The sequence below is a fragment of the Oncorhynchus nerka genome, linkage group LG10, assembly GCF_034236695.1.
Source record: "Oncorhynchus nerka isolate Pitt River linkage group LG10, Oner_Uvic_2.0, whole genome shotgun sequence".
NCBI lineage: Eukaryota > Metazoa > Chordata > Actinopteri > Salmoniformes > Salmonidae > Oncorhynchus > Oncorhynchus nerka.
The window spans coordinates 46,310,864-46,333,331 of NC_088405.1; the positions used below are offsets into that span (position 1 = coordinate 46,310,864).

Sequence of the window (22,468 nt, forward strand, 5' to 3'; positions counted from 1 at the left end):
TTGTATCAAACAACAATGGAACGTTCTATTGGGTGGATCTCATCTTAAAAACCATGGGATTTTTTTATATATATATTTTTTTTCTATCAGATCTAATGGTTTACATAGACTGACTCATTATTGAAACAACAATGTTACAAATAGCAGAACTACATATCTGTTGTAGGGAAATTGGTCATACTGGGGAGTCCAAGAGATCCATATCTGGTAGCATTTTAGCTTTATAGTTGCCACCTATAATAGTCTGTTGTATAGCAATACTCAGCATGCTGAGATGAAAGGTGTGGTTTGTCATTTGTTGAGTTTTCCCAACCTCTTGAAACTAGCAATCCGGGATCGTAATCATAGCCTCAAACGAATTAGCATAACGCAGCGGACATAAATACCCCTAGAAACTTTTCCTATTCATGAAAATCGCAAATTAAATGAATGAAATATATTCAAACACAAGCTTAGCTTTTTGTTAACAACACTGTCGTCTCAGATTTTCAAAATATGTTTTACAGCCAACGCTAGACAAGCATTTGTGTAAGTTTATCATGGCATAATGCTATGCTAGGCTCTGCTGGCAGCAGGCAACATTTTCACGAAAACTAGAAAAGCAACCAAATTAAATCATTTACCTTTGAAGAACTTCCGATGCTTTCACTCAGGAGACTCCCAGTTAGATAGCAAATGTTCCTTTTTTCCAAAAATATTATTTTTGTAGGCGAATTAGCTCCCGTTTGTTCATTATGCTTGGCTGAGAAATCGACCGGAAAATGCTACCACTACAACGACGAACTTTTTTCAAAATTAGCTCCATAATATTGACAGAAACACGGCAAATGTTGTTTAGGATCCATCCTCAAGGTGTTTTTAACATATATATTTGATAATATATCCGTCGAGGTAATTGGTTTCTCATAAGAAGCGATTGGAAAAATGGCTACCTCAGTATTTTACGCAAGATTTTCTGCGGGAAACACCATGTGACCACTTGCTATATATGGTCCCTTACGACTATTCTTCAATGGAAATGCGTAGAAAAACGTCACAATGCTGTAGACACCTTGGGGAATATGTGGAAAACGTAAGCTAATTCGTAGCTCATTCACAGCCATATAAGGAATCATTGGCATGAGGCGGTTTCAAAAAATGCGGCACTTCCTGGTTGGATTTTTATATGGAATTCGCCTGTAACATCAGTTCTGTTGCACTCACAGACAATATCTTTGCAGTTTTGGAAACGTCAGAATGTTTTATATCCAAAGCTGTCAATTATATGCATAGTCGAGCATCTTTTCGTGATAAAATATCTTGATTAAAATGGGAACGGTTTTCATCCAAAAAATGTAATAGCGCCCCCCTAATGCTTAACTGGTTTTAACACAGAGATTTAGGTGATCACATTGTCTCTTAAAGGGAACATTGGTGATTATATGCTCTTCTGTCCCTGACCATCATGATCTTAAAATGTTGCCCTCTAACCTTCAACCTTTCAAGTTATTTAATGAAATACTATGTGTTACCTAATAATTGTGTAGCCGTTAGTTCAGTGGCTAGTTGTCAAACATAATTGAAGTTATGCAATTGGTGTTTAGAAAGAAATCCATCTATTTAGCAATTGTACTTTTGCTGAATAGTAATTTTGACGTTTTTTAAACAATTTGGTAATGTTTTACAAAGATTATATATTTTGTAAACCTGGCTAAATTGGTTTTGCTATCTGCATAACTATAATAATTAAACAAATATATCATTAGGCATATTCCACCTATTTTTGAAAGAGTTGTATCAATGTCAGAACAATCCTGTTGGCAGCCACATTGAAAGATGTGTACCCTATGGTTAAATCAGCAATGGATAGCTAGGCATCATCGTTTAGGCTTTTCCTAGCATTATGTAAAGGTGGTACATGAAGGCACTTTGCAGGACGTAAATCCAATGGGATTTCATATAGGGTGGAATGTACAGGGCAGAGTTCACATCACATTTCTTGATGTTAAAACAAATTATAGAATCTTATTGCATATCATTGTAATCAATAGACATCAGTGAATGCTTCTAAAACATTTTCTAAGTGTTTTAATGTAGTATATTTGAAACAGCTATGGTGACTTTAGGTTGTGTGCAGGTGCTCGGCCATGGAAACCAATTTCATGAAGCTCCTGAACAGTTCTTGTGCTGACGTTGCTTCCAGAGGTAGTGTGGAACTCGGTAGTGAATGTTGCAACCGAGAACAGATGATTTTTACGCGCTGCGAGCTTCAGCACTCCGTGGTCCCGTTCTGTGAGCTTGTGTGGCCCACCAATTTGTGGCTGAGCCGTTGTTGCCCCTAGACATTTCCACTTCACAATAAGAGCACTTACAGTTGACTGGAGCAGCTCTGGCAGGGCAGATATTTGATGAAATGACGTGATGGAAAGATGGCATCCTATGCTGGTTCCACGTTGAAAGTCTCTGAGCTCTTCAGTAAGGCCATTCTACTGTCAATGTGTGTCTATGGAGATTGCATGGATGTGTGCTCAATTTGATACACCTTTCAGCAACGGGTGTGGCTGAAATAACCGGATGCACTAATTTGAAGGGGTGTCCACATACTTTTGTATATATAGTGAATGTGAAATGTGTCCCTCTGGCCCATGGACTAGAGTGCATAAAGACAAGTGGACTTTAAGTGGAGATATGACAGATGTTGTGTGATTGTGCCTGTATAATTATATTCCCTATATAATGCACTACTTGCCATGGTTAAAAATAGAATGCTATAAGGTTCCATTTGAGACGCACCTGTGAGATCCAGCGCTAGCAGAAAGCCCCTTTTCCATTCAGCAGTCATTATTAGCTAGCTATACTGCTTTACTCTCCTTCTTCTATCAGCCCAGTGCTGCAGCTGAGGTGTATTACTATCACTACTCATGCAGGCGTGCCAAAGAAAGGAGTAGACAAAATGGCTGCCTTCTGAACTCATCTTTTCCTGAGAGAGAGATCTGCTGCAGCTTGTTGATGCTGAATTGAGCTTGAAACACCAGTCCTTTTTCTCTCTTTTCTGTTTCGCTCTGTTTCTTTCTCTACTCACTCACTCTCTCTCCTTCTTTTTTTTTTATCTCCAGAGAGTGAAGGCTGGAGATAGCCTTCCTTCCTATTCTGTTTGAAAAGGGTATTGATTGTTCTGCTTCACTGCTCAGTCATGTTGGAATCAAAGAGAAGAAGGGATGGGGTTGGGTGGTTCAGGCCCGTCCAGGGAGTTCAGTACACTCTCTCAACCAGTTATCTGGTGTAGTGTAATATTCTGTATGGCACAACCAGTTATCTGGTGTAGTGTAATATCTGTACATTCTGTATGGCACAACCAGTTATCATGGTGTAGTGTACATTTGTTTTTTTAATGAAAAACTCTAGAAATGAACCCAATAACATATTGGTTCATATTATCAGACAGGTGTGCTATTTAGCAATAAGCATTATCACCTACTGTAGCCCAACTGATGCAGCATAGTGGCTATATATAAAAAAGTACTGCACTATATAGGGAAACCATACATCTAATGCATTAGCTCATAGCAGAGCAGCTAACAGCAGACAGGGCTGTACAGTATCTATTATTGATTAGCTGCTGTAGGGATCCTCTCCAATGCTATGAAATATGTAACACTTATCGGCTAGCTGGGTGAGATGTACAGCAGCCCTCACTGGGGTTGGAGAGAGATGTACATCTCAGTCTCTCTCTCTCTCTCTCCTCTTCCCTATTTCTTTCTTTATATATTTGTCTCTCTCTCTCTCTCTCTCTCTCTCTCTGCCCCCTCTTCTCACCCCACCTCTTTCTACCTCACCTTCAATGTGAGTCACGCAGTCATGTTGTTTGCTGTTTCAGAGAGTCAACAGGAGAGGTACACAGCCACATAGACAGACCGAGAGACCCAGCAGTGGCGACAAAGCTTAGATGGCAGTGCCTTGATGAATCAGATGTTTGCCCAGCCACATGAAGCTGAATATAAATATAGACAGATTATTTTGCTGTAAAATTGTCTGGCTTCACCTCTCAGATGGCCACTGCTTTAGTGTGTTTCAGACCCCTAGTCAAGCATCCTTCTGGAGTGTCAATAGAGCTCAGTTTTCATCTGGGCTGTTTTCCTCCCTAGTTAGTTAGGAAACAAATTAGGTCATAGTTATTAGAGGGCTGTGATTCAGCTTGACCCTAAAGGACATTGGACACACTCACATACATATTCACATAGAAAATATGAATAGAGACACACACATAGAAGCACACCACACAAATACACATTGGGCACACTCACATGGAAAAAGAGAGCGTCCCCTGCCCGGTCTGTTAGAGCAGAGTGGCGCTAGCCGCAAGGCGAGCCAGCGGGAGGAGAGCGCCCGCCGGGCCGGCTGCAGTCGGACATATTTGTGGTCAACCAGCCCTTTCTCTGCCTCTGCTGTGGCCCTGGCTTTCCCCAATCACACATACACATGCATGCACTTTCTCTCTCTCCACCACATACACCTCCACACACGCACAGACAGACAACGGAAAAAAACACACACTTACTGTGTGTCCCAGGGAGAGAACTCCCGTTCTGTTTTTCCCAGAGCTGTGCCTATTTATATTGATACTTGTGGTGACACATGAAGCAGGATTGACCCTCATCAGCAGAGCAGAGCGTACAGAAGCAGTGGTTCACCACCACCCTGCCTGGTTGCTTCTCAATTGGCACCCTATTCCCTATACTTTTGACCAGAGCCATGTGGGCCCTGGTCAACAGTAGTGCAATGTATAGGGAATAGGGTGCCGTTTGGAACGTAACCCTTGTAACAGTGGGGAGAATGAATTACTTCCATCCAGAGCTCAGACAGAGCAGCTCACTCAGAGAGCAGCTGAGGGAGAATAAGGAATATTGAGTGAAAGGGGAAGTAAGATATTACCACGAGGAGTAGCGTTACAAACACTATGGAAATATAGGCTTGGCAAGAGAGGTTTTGAGTTCTGCCTGACCTGATGTATCCACCTCTCTCCCCCCTCTATCCTCTCCTTCTTCAACTCTCTTCCCCTTTACACACTTCTCTCTGCAGACACACAGACAAAGACAGACAGACAGACACACACACTACACTTCACTCTGGTTGCTAAATGGGTCTCTTTTCCCATCCTCCTCTTAGCCTAGTTCCAGAGTGTCGGAAATAGAAGCGTGGGGCTGGAGATCCATGGGTCCCTGGTGGGGATTGGAAAATGAAGTAGGTCTGCAAGCTGATGGGCTGTTTTTTTTTTGCGTGTGTGTGTGTGTGGAGAAAGAACATGTGTGTGCGTGCGTGTGTGTGTGTGTGTGTGTGTGTGTGTGTGTGTGTGTGTGTGTGTCAGAGGAGGCTGGTGGGATGAGCTATAGAAGGACGGGCTCATTGTAATGGCTGAAATGGAATAACTGGAACGGTATCAAACATATCTGGATGGAACCACCTCATGTTTGTTCCATTTAATTCATTCCAGCCATTACAATAAGCCCGTCCTCCTATATTCCTCCCATCAGCCTCCTCTGGTGTGTGTGTAAGGTGTCCCAAAGGACCATTTAGGACTGGCAGTGTATGATTCATACCCCCCAAAAAACACAGTCCTCACAGAGCTGCATTACATACAGTACATATAGTAAACTCTTCTCAAATCTCATCTGGATTTGAGTTCTGCATTCTGCTACTGTATATTGGTTTCAAAGAATGTAACAATTTGAGGGTGAACAAGATTGTAGGTGAACAAATCAGGCTTCTATGCAAAACAGGCAAATCAACATTTACAACACCACCTCCAATAAACATGATAGACATCTAGAACACAGAAATTGCCTTTCCGAAACATCCCTGAAAATGACAGTACCGTAGGCCTTCTTTATGACTATTGCTTTGAATGCAATTTTGAGAGACGCCACGTGTGTGTACAACAGTCTCACAGAAAAGCCATGTTTGAGGATAGTTCCTCTTTCTGGAAGGTGAAGTTACATACGGATAGTAGTCTGGATAGCAGACCGTACAGTTCGGTAAGCGTCAGAGAGATCAGTATGTCCCAGTAGTTTCCTCTCCTCTCCTGGCCGGAACCCAGGCAGATCCTCTGCTACTGATCTATCGCCTATGGCCCAAGATCATTTTCTCTTATTCCTAATGAAGCTGTTTTACAGACTAGGGCTATAGTCGATGACCTAAACTCACCTAACTATCCTCTCTTACTGTTATTCCCAGTGAGGGAGGCCACTTATTTGTAAAATCAAACACTGTATGATGTGTAAAATATTCAAAATATATTCAATGTAGATATTTATAACACATTTCAAAATAAACTTTTCACTGTTCACTCTGTTCACTGTTTTTCTTTCTGTGACAGTCTGTGAGACTGTTGTAAAAGCCTATAAAGCCCCATTCAAAGCAGCACTCATGAAGGCATCCATTATATGAGGTCTGAATAAGTGTCAGGTCTACACTGCACACAGGCAGGGCTGTCTCAGTAGTCCTAATATCGTATCGGTAGAGACATATAGCATTCTGTCAATGTCACAGTCAACTCCAGTAAACTTTCAGTGTCTTCATCTGTAATTGGGTTCCCTAACGAAAATGTATTGGTTTACTTGATAGCAACGTGTCTTCTATCTGTTCGATACAGTTTAAATGTAGTCCTTTAATTTTTTTAGTCCTCTGCATTAAACAATACATTTTTTTTTATCAGAGAGCTCATTTGTTACACCTGAAAGGCTGGGAATTCCCTATGGACAACTACAAAGCCAACATGACAGGTTGCACCAGGACAAAAAACGTCCCAAACTTTGTATTTGTTGTCCCTTAGGCTTGTTCATTGTGTGTGTGTGTGTGTGTGTGTGTGTGTGTGTGTGAAGTCTTATTTCTCAGAGGGAGTGGCCTACAAAGAAGCTTTTAGAGTACAATACTGAGGTATTGCTGCAGGCTCTCATCTGCAGCAGCTTCGTGATGATGTGTTATCAGGAACTTCTGCATTCCTGCCATACCCCTATGCCAGCAGTGTCACGGGACTGGCATAGTACATTAAATACACAGGGCCCTGGAGGCCTGACACCTGTGATGCTGCATTGAGGCAATTGTATTAAATGCACCCAAGTATAGACTGAAAACAGCCCATGGAGAGTTGACCTAGCTGAGCTGTGTTTTTTCTGTGAAATGAATCACATTTGTTATTTTTTATTAAAACATCAACAATACAATAAAAAGACAATACAAATGGCTGCTCCCATCAGTGGGTGCTCTGGTCAGTGGGGGCGACCTGAGATGCTGGCAGGGTCTTGAACCTCCCCATCTGAAATATTTCTGCCGAAATTGCCCCCCAAATTTAAAAAATGACCCAAGAGCACAATGATATTTCCTATTGACTGACAGTGGTCCTCCAAAACCCCCAACAATACAGTTTGTGGGTCAAACCTCACCCTGATATTATGACATAACCACTCCTGGACCAGACTCCAAAAACAAGCCACTGATGAACAGTACTTAAAAGATGCTCTATTGATTCTGTTTCCACATAGCAGTCTAAACTGCTCTGACTGTTCAATGCCCCATATACTGAGCATTATTTTTGTATCGAGAATTTTATATAATGTCTGAACTTGTTATTTTGTATATCAGTTCATTAACCCGATGCCATGGTATTGGGACATCGAAATCCTGTTCCCAACTATCTTGAATTTTATGCGGTATAGTTGTCATAGGGAAACTGATACATTTTACAATTTAAATTAGTAATTTTAAGCCATTTATACATTTTATTGGTGGCAAACATACTAATTCATAACTTTTTCTTTAAAGTAATTGCCACTTCCATTTTTGTGGCAGCACTGCGATGAGTTTGTTATCGTTTTGTATCGAGCAAAATTAATCCCATTGTTTGTATTTGTATTTCTTATGGATCCCTTTTTTTTACTCTTCCTGGGGTCCAGCAAAATTAAGGCGGTTTATACAATTTTAAAACATTACAATACATTCACAGATTTCACAACACACTGTGTGCCCTCAGGCCCCTACTCCACCACTACCAAATATCTACAGTACTAAATACATGTGTATGTATTAGAGGTCGACTGATTAATCAGCATTTGTGGACGCCGATTATGGCCAATTACATTGCAATCCACGAGGAGACTGCGTGGCAGGCTGACTACCTGTTATGCGAGTGCAGCAAAGAGCCAAGGTAAGTTGCTAGCAAGCATAATCTTATAAAAAGCAATCAATATTAACATAATCACTAGTTAACTACACACATGGTTGTCCTGCGTTGCATATAATCCATGCGGTGCCTGTTAATTTATCATCGAATCACAGCCTACTTCGCAAAAATGGGTGATGATTTGACAAAAGCGCATTCGCGTCGGTATACAGTATGCAGCAGTTTGGGCCACCTGGCTCGTTGCGAACTGTGTGAAGACCATTTCTTCCTAACAAAGACCGTCATTAATTTGCCCTAATTTTACATAATTATGACATAACATTGAAGATTGTGCAATGTAACAGCAATATTTAGACTTTGCCACCCGTTCAATAAAATATGGAACGGTTCTGTATTTCACTGAAGGAATAAGCGGTTTGTTAGAAATTATAGTTTCCAGATTTGACCATATTAATGACCTACGGCTCGTATTTCTGTGTGTTTTAATATTATTATAATTAAGTCTATGATTTGATTTGACAGATCAGTCTGACTGAGCGGTGGTGGGCAGCAGCAGGCTTGTAAGCGTTCATTCAAACAAGCACTTTTCTGCGTTTGCCAGCAGCTCTTTACAATGCTTGAAGCACAGCGCTGTTTATGACTTCAAGCCTATCAACTCCCTAGATTAGGCTGGCAATACTACCGTGCCTATAATAATATCCAATAGTCAAAGTTATATGAAATTCAAACCGTAGAGAGAGAAATAGTCCTATAATTCCTATAATAACTACAACCTAAAACTTCTTAAGTGGGAATATTTAATCGTCCGATTAATCGGTATCAGCTTTTTTTGGTCCTCCAATAATCGATATCGGCGTTGAACAATCATAATCGGTCGATCTCTAGTATGTATAGTGCGTATGTTATTGTGTGTGTGCCAATGTTTGTGTTGCTTCACAGTGTTTTTTAATCTGTTTTTTAAATCTAATTTTACTGCTTGCGTCAGTTACTTGATGTGGAATAAAGTTCCATGTAGTCATGGCTCTATGTAGTACTGTGTGCCTCCCATAGTCTGTTCTGGACTTGGGGACTGTGAAGAGACCTCTTGTGGCATGTCTTGGGGGGCATGCATGAGTGTCCGAGCTGTGTGCCAGTAGTTTAGACAGACAGCTCGGTGCATTCAACATGTCAATACCTCTCATAAATAAAAGTAGTGATGAAGTCAATCTATCCTCCGCTTTCAGCCAGGAGAGATTGACATGCATATTATTAATATTAGCTTTCTGTGTACATCCAAGGGCCAGCCGTGCTGCCCTGTTCTGAGCCAATTGCAATTTTCCTAAGTCCTTTTTTGACCACACGACTGAACAGTAGTCAAGCTGTGACAAAACTATGGCCTGTAGGACCTGCCTTGTTGATAGTGTTGTTAAAAAGGCAGAGCATCGCTTTATTATAGACAGACTTCTTCCCATCTTAGCTACTAGAGCATCAATATGTTTTGACCATGACAGTTTACAATCTAGGATTACTCCAAGCACTTTTTTTCTCAACTTGCTCAATTTCCACATTATTTATTACAAAATTATTACAAAAAGTTTTGTTCCATTGTTCCAAGCTTCAATGATCTTCATGTACATCTGGATCTGTTTCCCCATGTCATCGAAGGCTCTGGGTCTTTCCTCAGACTCCATGTACCTCTCCTGGATAGGCTGGCCCAGTTTCTTCAGCACGGACAGTTTATCGATGTACTGTTGTTTAGGTTGGTCCTCTCCGTCTTAATATGGTTTTAGTTTTAGAAATATTTAGGGCTATCTTATTCCTTGCCAACCACTCAGCTCTTTGATGAGTGTTGCAGTCATTTCAGTCGCTGTAGTAGCTGACATGTATAGTGTTAAGTCATCCGCATACATAGACACTCTGGCTTTACTCAAAGTCAGTGGCATGTCATTATTAAAAAATGAAAAAAGCAAGGGGCCTAAACAGCTACCCTGGGGACTTCCTGATTCTAACTGGATTATATTTGATAGGCTTCCATTAAAGAACAGCCTCTGCGTTCTGTTAGACAAGTAACTCTTTATCCACATTATAGCAGGGGGTGTAAAGCCATAACAGATACGTTTTTCCAGCAGCAGACTATGATCGATAATGTCAAAAGCTGCACTAAAGTCTTTTTACTATCATTCTTTATATAATTTATCTTTTTTTCGTCGTGTAGTTTCTTTTTATTTAGTTTAGTCACATGATTTCTTAATTTGCAGTATTTTTGCCAATCAGTTGGGCTGCCAGAATTAATTGCCATACCTTTTGCTTCACCCCTCTTCAACCATACAATTTTTCAATTCCCCATAAATCCAAAGGGATTTAACAGTTTTTACAGTAATTTTCTTAATGGATGCGGGGGCTTATTAGTAAATAGTAATTTCATAAATGCTTCAAGTGCAGCGTCTGGTTGCTCCTTATTATACATACATATATAATATATATAATATGTATATATATATATTATTATATTATTTATTATATATATTATATATAATAATATACATATATATACATACACCACAGACTGGCAAAAACGTATTCTTGTATGACCTCTTATACACTATATTAGAACTTTGGTTTTCCTAGATATGGCTATTATATTGTGATCACTACATCCTATGGATATGGATACTGCTTTAAAGCAAATATCTGCAGTGTTAGTGCAATGTGCAAACTGCAATGTGATCAATACATGTTGATTTAATTCCTGTGCAGTTTGTAACTACCCTGGTAGGTTGACTGACAACCTGATCAAGTTTGCAGGCACTGGTTACAATTTGCAGCTTTTTCCTGAGTGGGCAGCTTGATGATAGCCAGTCAATATTTAAATCATTCAGAAAATATACTTCTCTGTTGATATCACATACAGTACATTATCAAGCATTTCACACACGTTATCCAGACACTGACTGTTAGCACTTGGTGGTCTATAGCAGCTTCCCACAATAATGGGCTTTAGGTGAGGCAGATGAACCTGTAGCCATATTATTTCAACAGTGTTTAACATTAGATCGTCTCTAAGCTTTACAGGATTGTGGTTCTGAATATAGACAGAACCACTGCCTCCGTTTTCGGTACATGTTATAACCACTGTATCATCAAAGGTATTATTTATGTGAGTTTCAGAGATAGTCAGAATATGAATGTCATCTGTTACAAGCAAGTTCTTGACTTCATGTAGTGTAATTTCACTGAGCACGTGGTAAGATACAGTATATTCTCCTCACAAACACCCGGAGAGAGAGAAAGAGTGAACCCAAGCCAGACAACAATAGATATAGATGCAGTCAAATATAATGCAGTCAAATATAGGCCTAGAGCACAGGAGGCAGACAGAGTGAGAGGAGAGGGAAGAGGCTGGTGATTTGTAAGTCCTCAGGATTTCGCAAGCTGACATCCTCTTGCCACCGTCTCTTGACCTTTCCTCCTTGTGTGCCCACGCGACGTTACCATGGCAACTCTAGCCCTGGCGCCACTAAGGCGGGAGACGGGTAGAGACTGGCGTGCTGTTAGTGGTACCTCAGTCAAATATATTTCATCATGACTCCTTCAGCTAATGTAGGACAAATACTTGTCTTGTATAGAAATTAAACATCTCAGACAATGTTTTTGTGGTATTTTAGGTGATTTTGGTCAGAGCCATGTCAGTGCCCACCAAACACAGATAGATACAGGGTGGTCCGGTTATAAAGGGCGATAAATGAGCAAAGAAGAAAAGAGGAAGGATGAGAGGAGGATGATGAGAAAGGAAGGCGAGGATAAGGAGGGAGGAAAGCTGGAAGGAGAGGAAGAGAGATTGAATTGAGGGCAAGGGCAAACCTCAAATACGCAGTCTGAAACCATGAAGCTGCCCGTAAAACTGAAAGCTCCCATTGAGAGTGAAGATACATTTAGCCTGATATGCTGCTGCACAAACACACTGCAGCTTTCTGTCTGCAATCTCGTAGATTAAGACAGCCCATAACACAGATCATCACACCTGTATACCTGCACTCAATATAATACAACAATTACTTCACGACATTATACAACATTACACCTGCACTCAATTTAATGGATGGTGTGCTTTTATCTGAAGACATTTGTGTCAAACACTTGCCCACTTGAACAGTCGGGTTGATTGTTATACACAATACGGTCTGTATTTACACAATATGGTCTGTATTTACACAACATTTACATAATAGTGACTGTTGCATATCTGAAAGAAAATATGTCACTTCCATGTGAGTTGGCCCCAAAAGACTGAAATATACATTTTCACAGCAATCTATTAGGGAGCATGTAGGGCAAAGATCAGTCAGTCGGTCACACTTATGCACATGTACACCCACACAGAGGCTAAATTGGTCCTGCACTCATTCACCCCAGTGAGGTGGTGTAATGGGGGGCAGGGTTAGTAGGAGGGTGTACAGTAATTGTGTGTGTGTGTGTGTGTGTGTGTGTGTGTGTGTGTGTGTGTGTGTGTGCGAGCGAGAGGGGACGGGTAGGGTGTGGTACCAGGCAGGCAGGTGCTGACTCTGCTCGGGAGGGACGTTCCACCATCTGGCACAGGGATCCCCCTCCCAGCGGGCCCACTGAGTGTGTGTGTGTTTCCGGCAGGCTAATTAGAGCACAGCCTCAGCGGAGTGACAGCTCTGTCACTGTGGCGATGTTTGACAGGCTAGACAAGGGAGAGCCGACCTTTCTGTACAGAACAAGAATAGAGCAAACGGCCAATGTGTGTATGTGTCTGTCTGTCCCTGTCTCGGCCTCTGTGTCGTTCAATGTTGAAAGGAAATGGGTTGTTATCCAAATTAAATCCACTCCCAGTTTTACCTTGCACCAACCGAGCAGTAGTTTAACCATGCTACATTGATATGGAAGTCCTTATGTGTGTGTCGTTCCAACCTAGAGAGAACCCAGCCTCAGTGCTGCGGCTTGTTGGTGTTGCAGTGGTGCCGGAATGCAGCCTGAAGTGTGAGAATCGGAGCAGGTGGCTTGTCTCATGTGACAGGAATGTCACTTATGTCCCTGCTCTGCTCAGAGCCCCAGCTGCACCTGCCCAGACCTCGTTCCTCGCTTGCCTTTTAAATCTGCCCTATACTATATCTGTTGACAAATGAATGGAGTGATGACAATGCCCGAGGATAGAAACCTCAACCTTGGCCACTCAATCAAATGAATCAGGTAATATACTTTAAGAATGTGCTTGTCACTTCTCTTTAGTCTTCCTCCCTCTCCAGTAAATTAATATTGTCAAAACACACAGCATTTTAAATATAGTTTGAGTGTTAGTGTAGACAGTTTGGGTAGAGAACATATTAGTAGAATCTCATTCTATTTATGAGAGAGTCCCTCTGACTTTGAGTTCAGATGAGGTCTGCAGTGCATAATTAATTACAAGCTGGTATCAGTTTATAGGGCTCCCAAGTGGCGCATCGGTCTAAGCAAGAGGTGTTACTACAGTCCCCGGTTTGATTCCAGGCTTATCACACCCAGCCGTGATTGGAGTCCCATAGGGCGGCGCACAATTGTCCCAGCGTCGTCCCGGTTTGGCCGGGGTGGGCTGTCGTTGTAAATAAGAATTTGTTCTTAACTGACTTGCCTAGTTAAAAACCTTTTGTTTAATAAGCATGTCTTTTGCAAAAAGATATGCATCATGCTATAATACCGGGCCAGTGGCTGCTGCTGTTAGGATGTTGGGGAATCTGCTGTTATTGCTACTCTATATTCATGAGTTCTGTTCTGCTCAGACCAGCCTGTCAGTCAGTCTCACACACTGAGCCCAAACACAGCACTGTAGTATGTTATGTGTAGGGAAAGGCTCAGGAGGATATGAACGATTGAGATAAGGAAATCAGGCGAGGATAATTATTTTGAGAAAGATCTCTGTTATTGAACGGGCACTGGTAGTAGCTGACACTGTTAGTAGTTGACTATACAATCAACAAATGTGCTAGCTGTCATATTGCTGTCGCACAACGTCCATCTTTATTTCTCTGATTTACAGGTGAATATCTCAATCTCACCATTGGTTACAGAGATACAAGCAGTGTCTTAGTAATGTCATGACGACAAGATTCAGCTGTTCACATATCTTGAGCTCAGTCTTTCGATCCCTACAGAGTGCCTTGCACCTCATTAAGTTCTCACTATAGACTAAGAGCTCTGTTCTGTTCGTGATCCTCTCTCTGGAATTTCCTTTCCGCCATACCGGTGTGCATAACTGTCCTCCGGTTACAGAGAAGGAAAAAAGTGTGTGTGTGTGTGTGTGTGTGTGTTAAAAGGGCACCTGGCCACCTTTACTAACCCCCTGCAGACAACACCATCTTAGTGTTTAGAACTGTCTGTGTGCCAGCCAAGAGAGCACTTAATACTGTATTACTCTCCTTAATACAGTATTCTTGCTGCAGCTATAAAAGAGAACCACCACAAGCCCACAAACCTAATTCATTCAACTGTTATTAAAACAATTAAATATTCATGATAATGTGTTTGGTTATTGTACCGCAACCATTGCCACACAATACTAATCGCTGTCCTCCCCTCTCTCTTTCTTCTCACTCTGTTGTGCAGGGGTTTTGCTCGACATCCAGAGACACTTCAATGTATCGGACAGTGGAGTGGGCTTGTTGCAAACAGGTAAGTCTCTCCTGATCCCTTAATGACACATATGTAACGACGATTAGCCAGCTCAAACATCCACTCAAACCTCCTCCTCCTCTCACGACAAGAAGGGCAGGCCCATTACCTGTCCACGCTAAGCTGCTCTTAGGCGTCTTAGATTGGGACAACAAAAGGATAAAAGTCCCCTACTGCCTCCAGCCCTCTCCTCCCTTTCCTCTCCCCTATACCTCATCCTCCCTCCTCCTCCTCCCTGCAGCCTGTGCAATTGACTGTAACTAAACCGGAAGACTGACCGGGTCAACAACAGACACAGTGGCTCGTTTTGGGATGGTGGCTTATGCACGTGTAGTAATAAACATTAACCGAATATTGCAATGTAGTGAATGCAAGCTTTATGAATTCCCCCATTTTCTTTTTGCCTTTAAGGGTCTGACATTTCCAGCAACATTTTGCATGGTCAATAACCTAGTCGCAATGGATCTGTTCCAATGATGTAGGTTGTAGATGGTTAAGACCGTATGAATGGGTTATTTCTGAGCTCCATGAGTTCCGCCAGTAGGCAGCCCAGTGAAAATGAAAACAGTGTTGAGCGGCAGCGGGTTGTCTGAGTCTGAGTCTGGGGGCTCTGGGCGGGGTTTCCTGCTCTTATAGACCTTACTGAATCCAACTTTTGTGAGGGAAAGGTGCATGCTATTAGTTTGGCATCAGAAGGAGGGCTGGCATTTTCTGGAGTTTGAGTTGACCTTTCAACGCGAAGGCTATTGTGACCTAGCACATTCTGTATCTCCTAAAGCTGAATGTCATGGATTTGAGTTCAAAAATCTCACAGTGGCACCCACAGTGTCCATTATTTCTCAGGTGATGGGTGAAAAATCGGATTCTTCAAAGATAACTGTGAACTGATTTATGCTCCCATAAGTGAAGTCGTGTTTGATGAAGTGTGCATGGTTGATAGCGTTTCACCCATCTATCAAAAGACTTGACATAGCAAACAGGAAATTCAATCCCAGTTGTACTTGTTGTTGCAGTTTTGGCGTTGCTGAATTAACAAAACCCATACACATGCAGAACACACAGCACATAATGCAAACAGCACAACTAATGCAAGCATACTCTCACTCCTACACACAACATAGTCAGTAAGTGGAATGGCACCCACAGCTGCCCTCTGCTCCTGTCTGCTGTCTGTAGCTGGGGCTAAAAGCTGTGTGTGTGTGTGTGTGTGTGTGTGTGTGTGTGTGTGTGTGTGTGTGTGTGTGTGTGTGTGTGTGTGTGTGTGTGTGTGTGTGTGTGTGTGTGTGTGTGCCTGTCCTGTCCTGTCTTGGGCCAGACTGAGGGGTGTGGCATGTCCCCTGATCTCCAGCTGACCCCAGTCTCTCGCTGGCCTGAGGAATGCAGCCGGCCAAAACTCTGACCGCTGAGAGCAGCCACGACCAGACTGGGAACCTACGTGTGAACGGCTGGCTAGGGCAGTGGTTCTCAAATCTCCCCTCAGGGACCCCTGCCTAGTCAAGGGCTTGATGATTAGTTGACAAGTTGAATCAGGTGTGCGAGCTCTGGAATAGATCAAATGCATGGAATGACTGGGGGTCCTGAGGAGAGGTTTGAGAACAACTGCGCTAGGGGGTTGGCGGGTGATCACAGGGTGTTGTATGTAGGTGTCCATGTGTGCTGTTATATCCTCTACCCCCTCACCCCCTACATCTCTATATCTCTATATATATATATATCTCACACACACACACACACACACACACACACACACTCCAGAGGGAACGAGGGAACAATCGCCCACTATGTGAGCTCCTTGGCAACTTCCACCCACACCTGGTAGTCCAAACTGCCCACGTAGGTCATTGGTGGGCAAGTAGTGGTAAGTGGGTGATGTGCGAAGAGTTGATTCAGCCCCTCTCTGATCCCAGCTAACCTTCACTATATTCACACCTCAGAGAGCAGTGACCACGTACTGCTGCGGTCACTTCTCAAACTAGTGTTACTGACTGGTCTATTTATGAGAGCTCTGTTTGAGTTCCGGTTCGGTTTTGCTTAGCCTTTTTCTTTGGCTGTGGATGAGGAGCTTTGGGTTATCTCTGGGCTGACAAAGTGTGGAATATTGGAACTGTGGCTGGTTTTCCTCGATTGCTTTGTGCCCACTCTGGAGAAGAGAGTGGCCTCACTGGCCACTAGAGCTGCTGCTTAAACCTGCCGAAGTTCCCGACAGTATTTGCATTTTGCATGCGGTTATGTCTGTAATAGTGTTTTAAAGTTCACACACAACTCAACATGTGGAAAGGTGTAACCTTTCTCAAGTTATGGGGCAACACCAAAGTTAAAATGTTATTACACAAAGCAAAACATTTAGAGGTGTGTGTGTGTTGGTAGGTGTGTGTGCGTGTGCGTACGTGTGTGTTCACACCTTAATAGGTGTGTGTGTGTGACGTAACTCCCTGAGGGGTGAGGCACAAAGAGAGTGTGGAGGCCCTGTGTAAGATGATCAGGTATCCTGTTGATTTCACTCAGGTGATGTATGGTAGTACGGCATGTGTTCTGGCCCCAGGTGCTTACGCCTGTCCATCAGATCAGCGCCCCCCCAGGAATGTGCTGCTCACAGAAAGAACAGAGCAGGTCTAACACGAGCTGTCATTCCTGATGAGAGGAGAAGACCGGTCAGATCACAGGGAAGCCCCCATTTGGATATGACAGGCCTCTATTAGGTCTCCTAGCTAATGAATCTGAGGTTATGGCCAAAATGAAGACAGAGTGCTGCGAGCGGGAGAACGACCTATGGCTCTTTGGTCATGGATGATGTTACACCTTCTACAGGTTTGGAAGGAGCCTGGAGGCTCTGTTGGTTGGTGAGCCTGCAGACAGAGGAATGTGTGCTTTGTGTGGATTTCTCCTCAGACAATTGGACCTAGTGGGAAGCATCCTGTGTTGTTATTATCCATTATGGATAGTCTAGTATATTGGCAGGGTTTTAAAAGTGGTGAGATGTTGGGTGGGTGAATAAGGAGCTGGTTAGTGTCTGTGCAGTTTCTCCAGACTGCAACCACTAATTATTACTGATCTTTTATGTGGGCAGGTTTTATGTTCAGTTGGGATACATCTTGGGTGGATGAATGTGTGGTGGAGCCGACCAGTGTCCGTCCTGGTTTTGCAGGCTGTCCTCCACTCATCACTGCCAGGTTGCAGACAGACAGTTTTTCTTGCGTCCCAAATTGGCACTCTATTCCCTAGAAAGCGCACTACTTTTGGCCTGAACCTTATGGGCCCTGGTCAAAAGTAGTGCACTATAAAGGGAATAGGGTGCCATTTGGGACACAACCTCTGTCAGGTTGACTGTGTCTGTGCCCTGCTCCCTCCGTCTGTCCCCTGCCTGGCTGCCCACCCCAGTCCTGTCTCAGTTTGCAACACGACACCCACATACACACACACACACACAGCCAGGCCCAGCCAGCCTTACCAGAGTGTCAGCCTGGCCAGACACTTACTGAGGAATGGGGCCACAGGTGGAACTGGGAAGTCCTTCCATTCATTGGAGCTGTGAAGTCCCTCAGCTCTCTGAGCCCCACTAACTAACATACTCACATCATACATACAGCTCACAGTTTAAAAAAAAAATCTCTCGTCCGATCCTAACCCACATACAGTCTTCTCACCTCTCTGCTCTCTCTCTCTCTCTCTATCTCTCTCTCTCTGTCTTTCTCTCTCTCTCAGTCAGGAGATTTTCTCAATATCCCGTTTCTGGACTTACATTTAATGCCTGTGATTTTCTTGTGGATAAGAGAGGATAAAGGTTTAGGATCTGAGGCTTAGAGTTGTGGCTCTGACCCTGAAACCCCTTAGCAACTGGGGCTGTCACAAGTGTGGCCAACTTTATATGTTTATGGACACTGTTTGTCACAGGCTTGAGTTACTCTACAATGGGGATGGTTATAGGACTCTGGTAACTTCTATATCAGTGTGGAATAAAGCGATCATTGCTTGATCAGCTGTGTTGTCTGTTGGCTGCCTCACAGCTGCTCTCATTTTCCGGTGTCTCTCTCTATACCTTCGTTCCACTCTTTCGTTCCCTCGTTTGCTGCCCCCCCCACTTTCGCTCTCTTTCCCTATCTGTCTTTCTTCTCTACCTATATCTCTTCTTTCTCCTCTCTCTATCTTTAGTCTCTCTCCCTCTATCCCCTCTCTCGTTCGCTCCCTCTTAACTCTGCAGTCCTCTTTCTCACTCCCTCTTCCCCATCTCGTTTTCCTCTCCCTCTCTGTCCCTTACTAAAACATACAGGGGAAAAAATAAATGTTTTTCGGACACATCCGGTATGTGAACAAATCACTTATTTACATGAGTCAGACATGGCTTTAGAACACGTGAAGTTTCACATGAATTTGAATGCATGTTTTTCACAGGGTTTCCCAACATTTCACATGTGATATTCTAAACTTCACATGTGCTTTGTAACTGGTGGGATTAGAACCCTGGTCTCCCATGGGAGAAGCCATTGTCTTGACCATCAGACCAAAGACCAGACTGGGTTTCTTTTCCAATGCATATTTATTATTATTTTCACTCAATCTAAGAATATTGACTGTTCAATTCAAAATGCAAACGCTTAACATTTTTATCGGGTTAATCACTGGATTAATTTGCTCAAATTGAGCAGTAATTGAAGATTTCTTTTATAGAAAGAAAATATTGACACTTTGATTTTGTTAATACTAATGGAAATAGGAAATAACTATTTTTAATGCACTATTATACTCAGGTAGGCTAATAAACCTTTTTACAGAATGGCATTACAGAATTTGCTACTGCAACATGTTAACACCACCTTTTCACATGTGAGGAAAATAACACTATTTCACCCACACATGTGAACTTCCACATGGGAAAGTGATATTTGTACATGTGGAATTTTCTTACATGTGAAACTGCCAATGTGATTTTGAATGTGCAATTCCACATGTGAAACTTCAATTCACATGTGAGGTGAAAAAATGTTATTTTCCTCACATGAGAAAAGGTGGGGAACTCAAAATGTAATAAATGAGAAAATATGTTTTCACGTGAAGTTTAACCTCACATGTGAAACAAAATATTTTACATTTTAAGCTGCACATTTCACGTTTTTTGGGGGATGGTGTCTCACTGTCCATCCTTCTCTCCCTGCCGTGGTCTGTCTGCAAGTGATTATGCATGAAAAGACATGCTGTCCTCTCAGCTCTGGTTGGCAGCTTTTGCTGCTCTGCTGTCACTCTGATGGACACCTCACAGAAAAGGAGTCTGTGGCAACAGCAAAGAGGGATTCAGAGAGTCATATTCCGATGGAGGGGGAGAAAGACAGAGAGAGGGAAGGAGGGAGGGAGGGAAGGAGGGAAAGACCGACACAGAGATGGAGAGAGAAAGACAAGAAAGACAAAGGGAGGAGAGGGTCGAAAGACAAAGAGAGGAGAGGGTAAAGAAAGTAAAATAAATGGTGACACCTGCGTAACACTCCCTCTGTGCAGCCTGCATGTCTGCGAGCTGTGAGATTTAATCACCCAGCACAGATTCCCAGATGAAAACAAAAGCATTTATCTGGAGTTCAATGGCCCTGGCCCCGACTGAGACGGCTAAGGAATAGCTCGGTAAAAACACCATATATCTACACTGAGTATACAAAACATTAAGAACACCTTCCTAATATTGAGTTGCACCTCACCCCTTTTGCCCTCAGAACAGCCTCAATTCGTCAGGGCATTGACTCGACAAGGTGTCGAAAGAGCTCCACAGTGATGCTGGCCCATGTTGACTCCAATGCTTGCCATAGTTGTGTCAAGTTGGCTGGATGTCCTTTGGGTGGTCAACCATTCTTAATACACATGAGAAACGGTTGAGCGTGAAAAACCTAGCAGCATGGCAAGTCTTGACACAAGCCGGTGTGCCGGGCACGTACTACCATACTCCGTTCAAAGGCACCTAAATCTTTTGTCTTGCCCCATTCAGCCTCTTAATAAGGGATCAAAGCTTTCACCTGCATTCACCGGTCAGTCTGTCATGTTTTTAATGTTTTGTACACTCACTGTACTTCATAGCAGCTCTGTGGAGGTTCAGTGTCTTTGTTTGTCAGTGTTTGCAAGTTATAGTGTTGTCACGATAACGGAATTTTGACTTCGATACCAGATTTAGTAACACTATACTCAATACCATCACGATACTTGATACCAAAGTGATACCAAAATCAAGGCAAAAAATAAATCACAGATTGGCACTTTGTCCAGAAACATATTTTGAGTTCATTATCATGAATTACATTGACATGTTTTTTTAATGTATGCATTAACAAATCAATTATACAATCATACAATCAATTAGCCTTTTTTATTTTTATTTTACAATCTAATTACATAACAACATAATGGTAATCATTTATTTGAATGGTACATCTCTGTTGATAAACTGGTTCAATCAAGATGTAGCCTAGGCCTATTCACAATACAGCTGAATTGAGCTTGTTTTGGCAGATTTCATGGGGCTACAGATGAAAAACACTCTGTTTACCTTCTATTTTATTGTACTGATCAACAACATTTTCATAGAAGAAGCGATCTCTAATTTTATTAAAGTGTGCGCTGTCTCTTTAAGACCCATGGTGTCATTTACACCCAGTTTCAAAGTGTCTACATGCTGTGTTGCATTAATCAAGTGTGTTAACTTCTGTGCAACATGAATGGTGATGCAGCCCGGACTCCCCGTGATTTCAGTGGTTCCTCATGGAAGGCTATTTAGTAATGTGGAAGAGTAGGCAAGATGCATGAACTGTGCACACGTGCTATAAAGGGATATCGGCTGCGCTGATCTATAAACTTCATCCAATCTCAATCAGTAGACAGAAGTACTGAAAGTAACACAAAACGTGTTTTTCATGTTCTAGTTTTGGTATATTGTGCAACCCTACATACTGACATGGTCTTTCTCCCCTTTGATTTCCGACTCATCGTGATTCATCTTTACTACTGTAGGGGGTAATGCTGAGGCTAATTAACTCTTAGTGGACTGACACACCATGGTTGTGGTGGTCTAGTGTGTGTGAGCGTGTTTGTATATTGGGGTCAGCTCTGACTAACCCTTAGCTATAGGGCTCACTCTCTCTCTCTTTCTCTCATCCATCCCTCTGCGGCTCTGTTACCAGGCCACGTCTCCGAGGAGGGGAGCTGCCAAAAGATGATTGGCACCCCTCCTACGCTCTCGTCCCCCTCCCTCCCCCTTCATTTCCTGTCCCCGAGCCAAAACTCTCTCTCACGGAGTGGCTGCCAATCCAATCAGGAGATCAGAGCCAATTTAAACAAGGGCACGATGAGACGAGATGAGGAGCCACTGGGCGGAAATCCTCTAGATCTGACCTGTGGTAAATGCCCTATCAGTTTTCCCCCCACCCCACCCACAGCCCTAATTTGTGTGTGTGGGTGTGTGTGTGTGTGTGTGGGTTTGAATACAGATCTCAGAAGTAACTACTTTTAAGGAAATTACTACTTTTAAGAAACTATTGGATTGGCTGATTCCAACTAATGGAGGGCTATATCCGGAACTTCAAAATGTAAAGAAAATGAATAGAGCACACACAATCTTCTACACTATTCCAATCCATCTAACAGTCATTTGATCTTCACAATACATTTCTGTCTATACTCCCGAATGTTCATTGCCCC

General features: G+C 42.7%; 1 protein-coding gene across 1 annotated transcript in view; it reads left to right on the top strand.

Annotated features, from left to right (window-relative positions):
* spns2 (SPNS lysolipid transporter 2, sphingosine-1-phosphate) overlaps window positions 1-22,468 on the top strand; it is a 144,047-nt gene that overhangs the window by 28,902 nt on the left and 92,677 nt on the right. Inside the window, exon 2 of the mRNA XM_029670037.2 lies at window positions 14,735-14,800. Coding sequence (XP_029525897.1) covers window positions 14,735-14,800 — 66 coding nt within the window. The remainder of the gene's footprint in view (window positions 1-14,734; window positions 14,801-22,468) is intronic.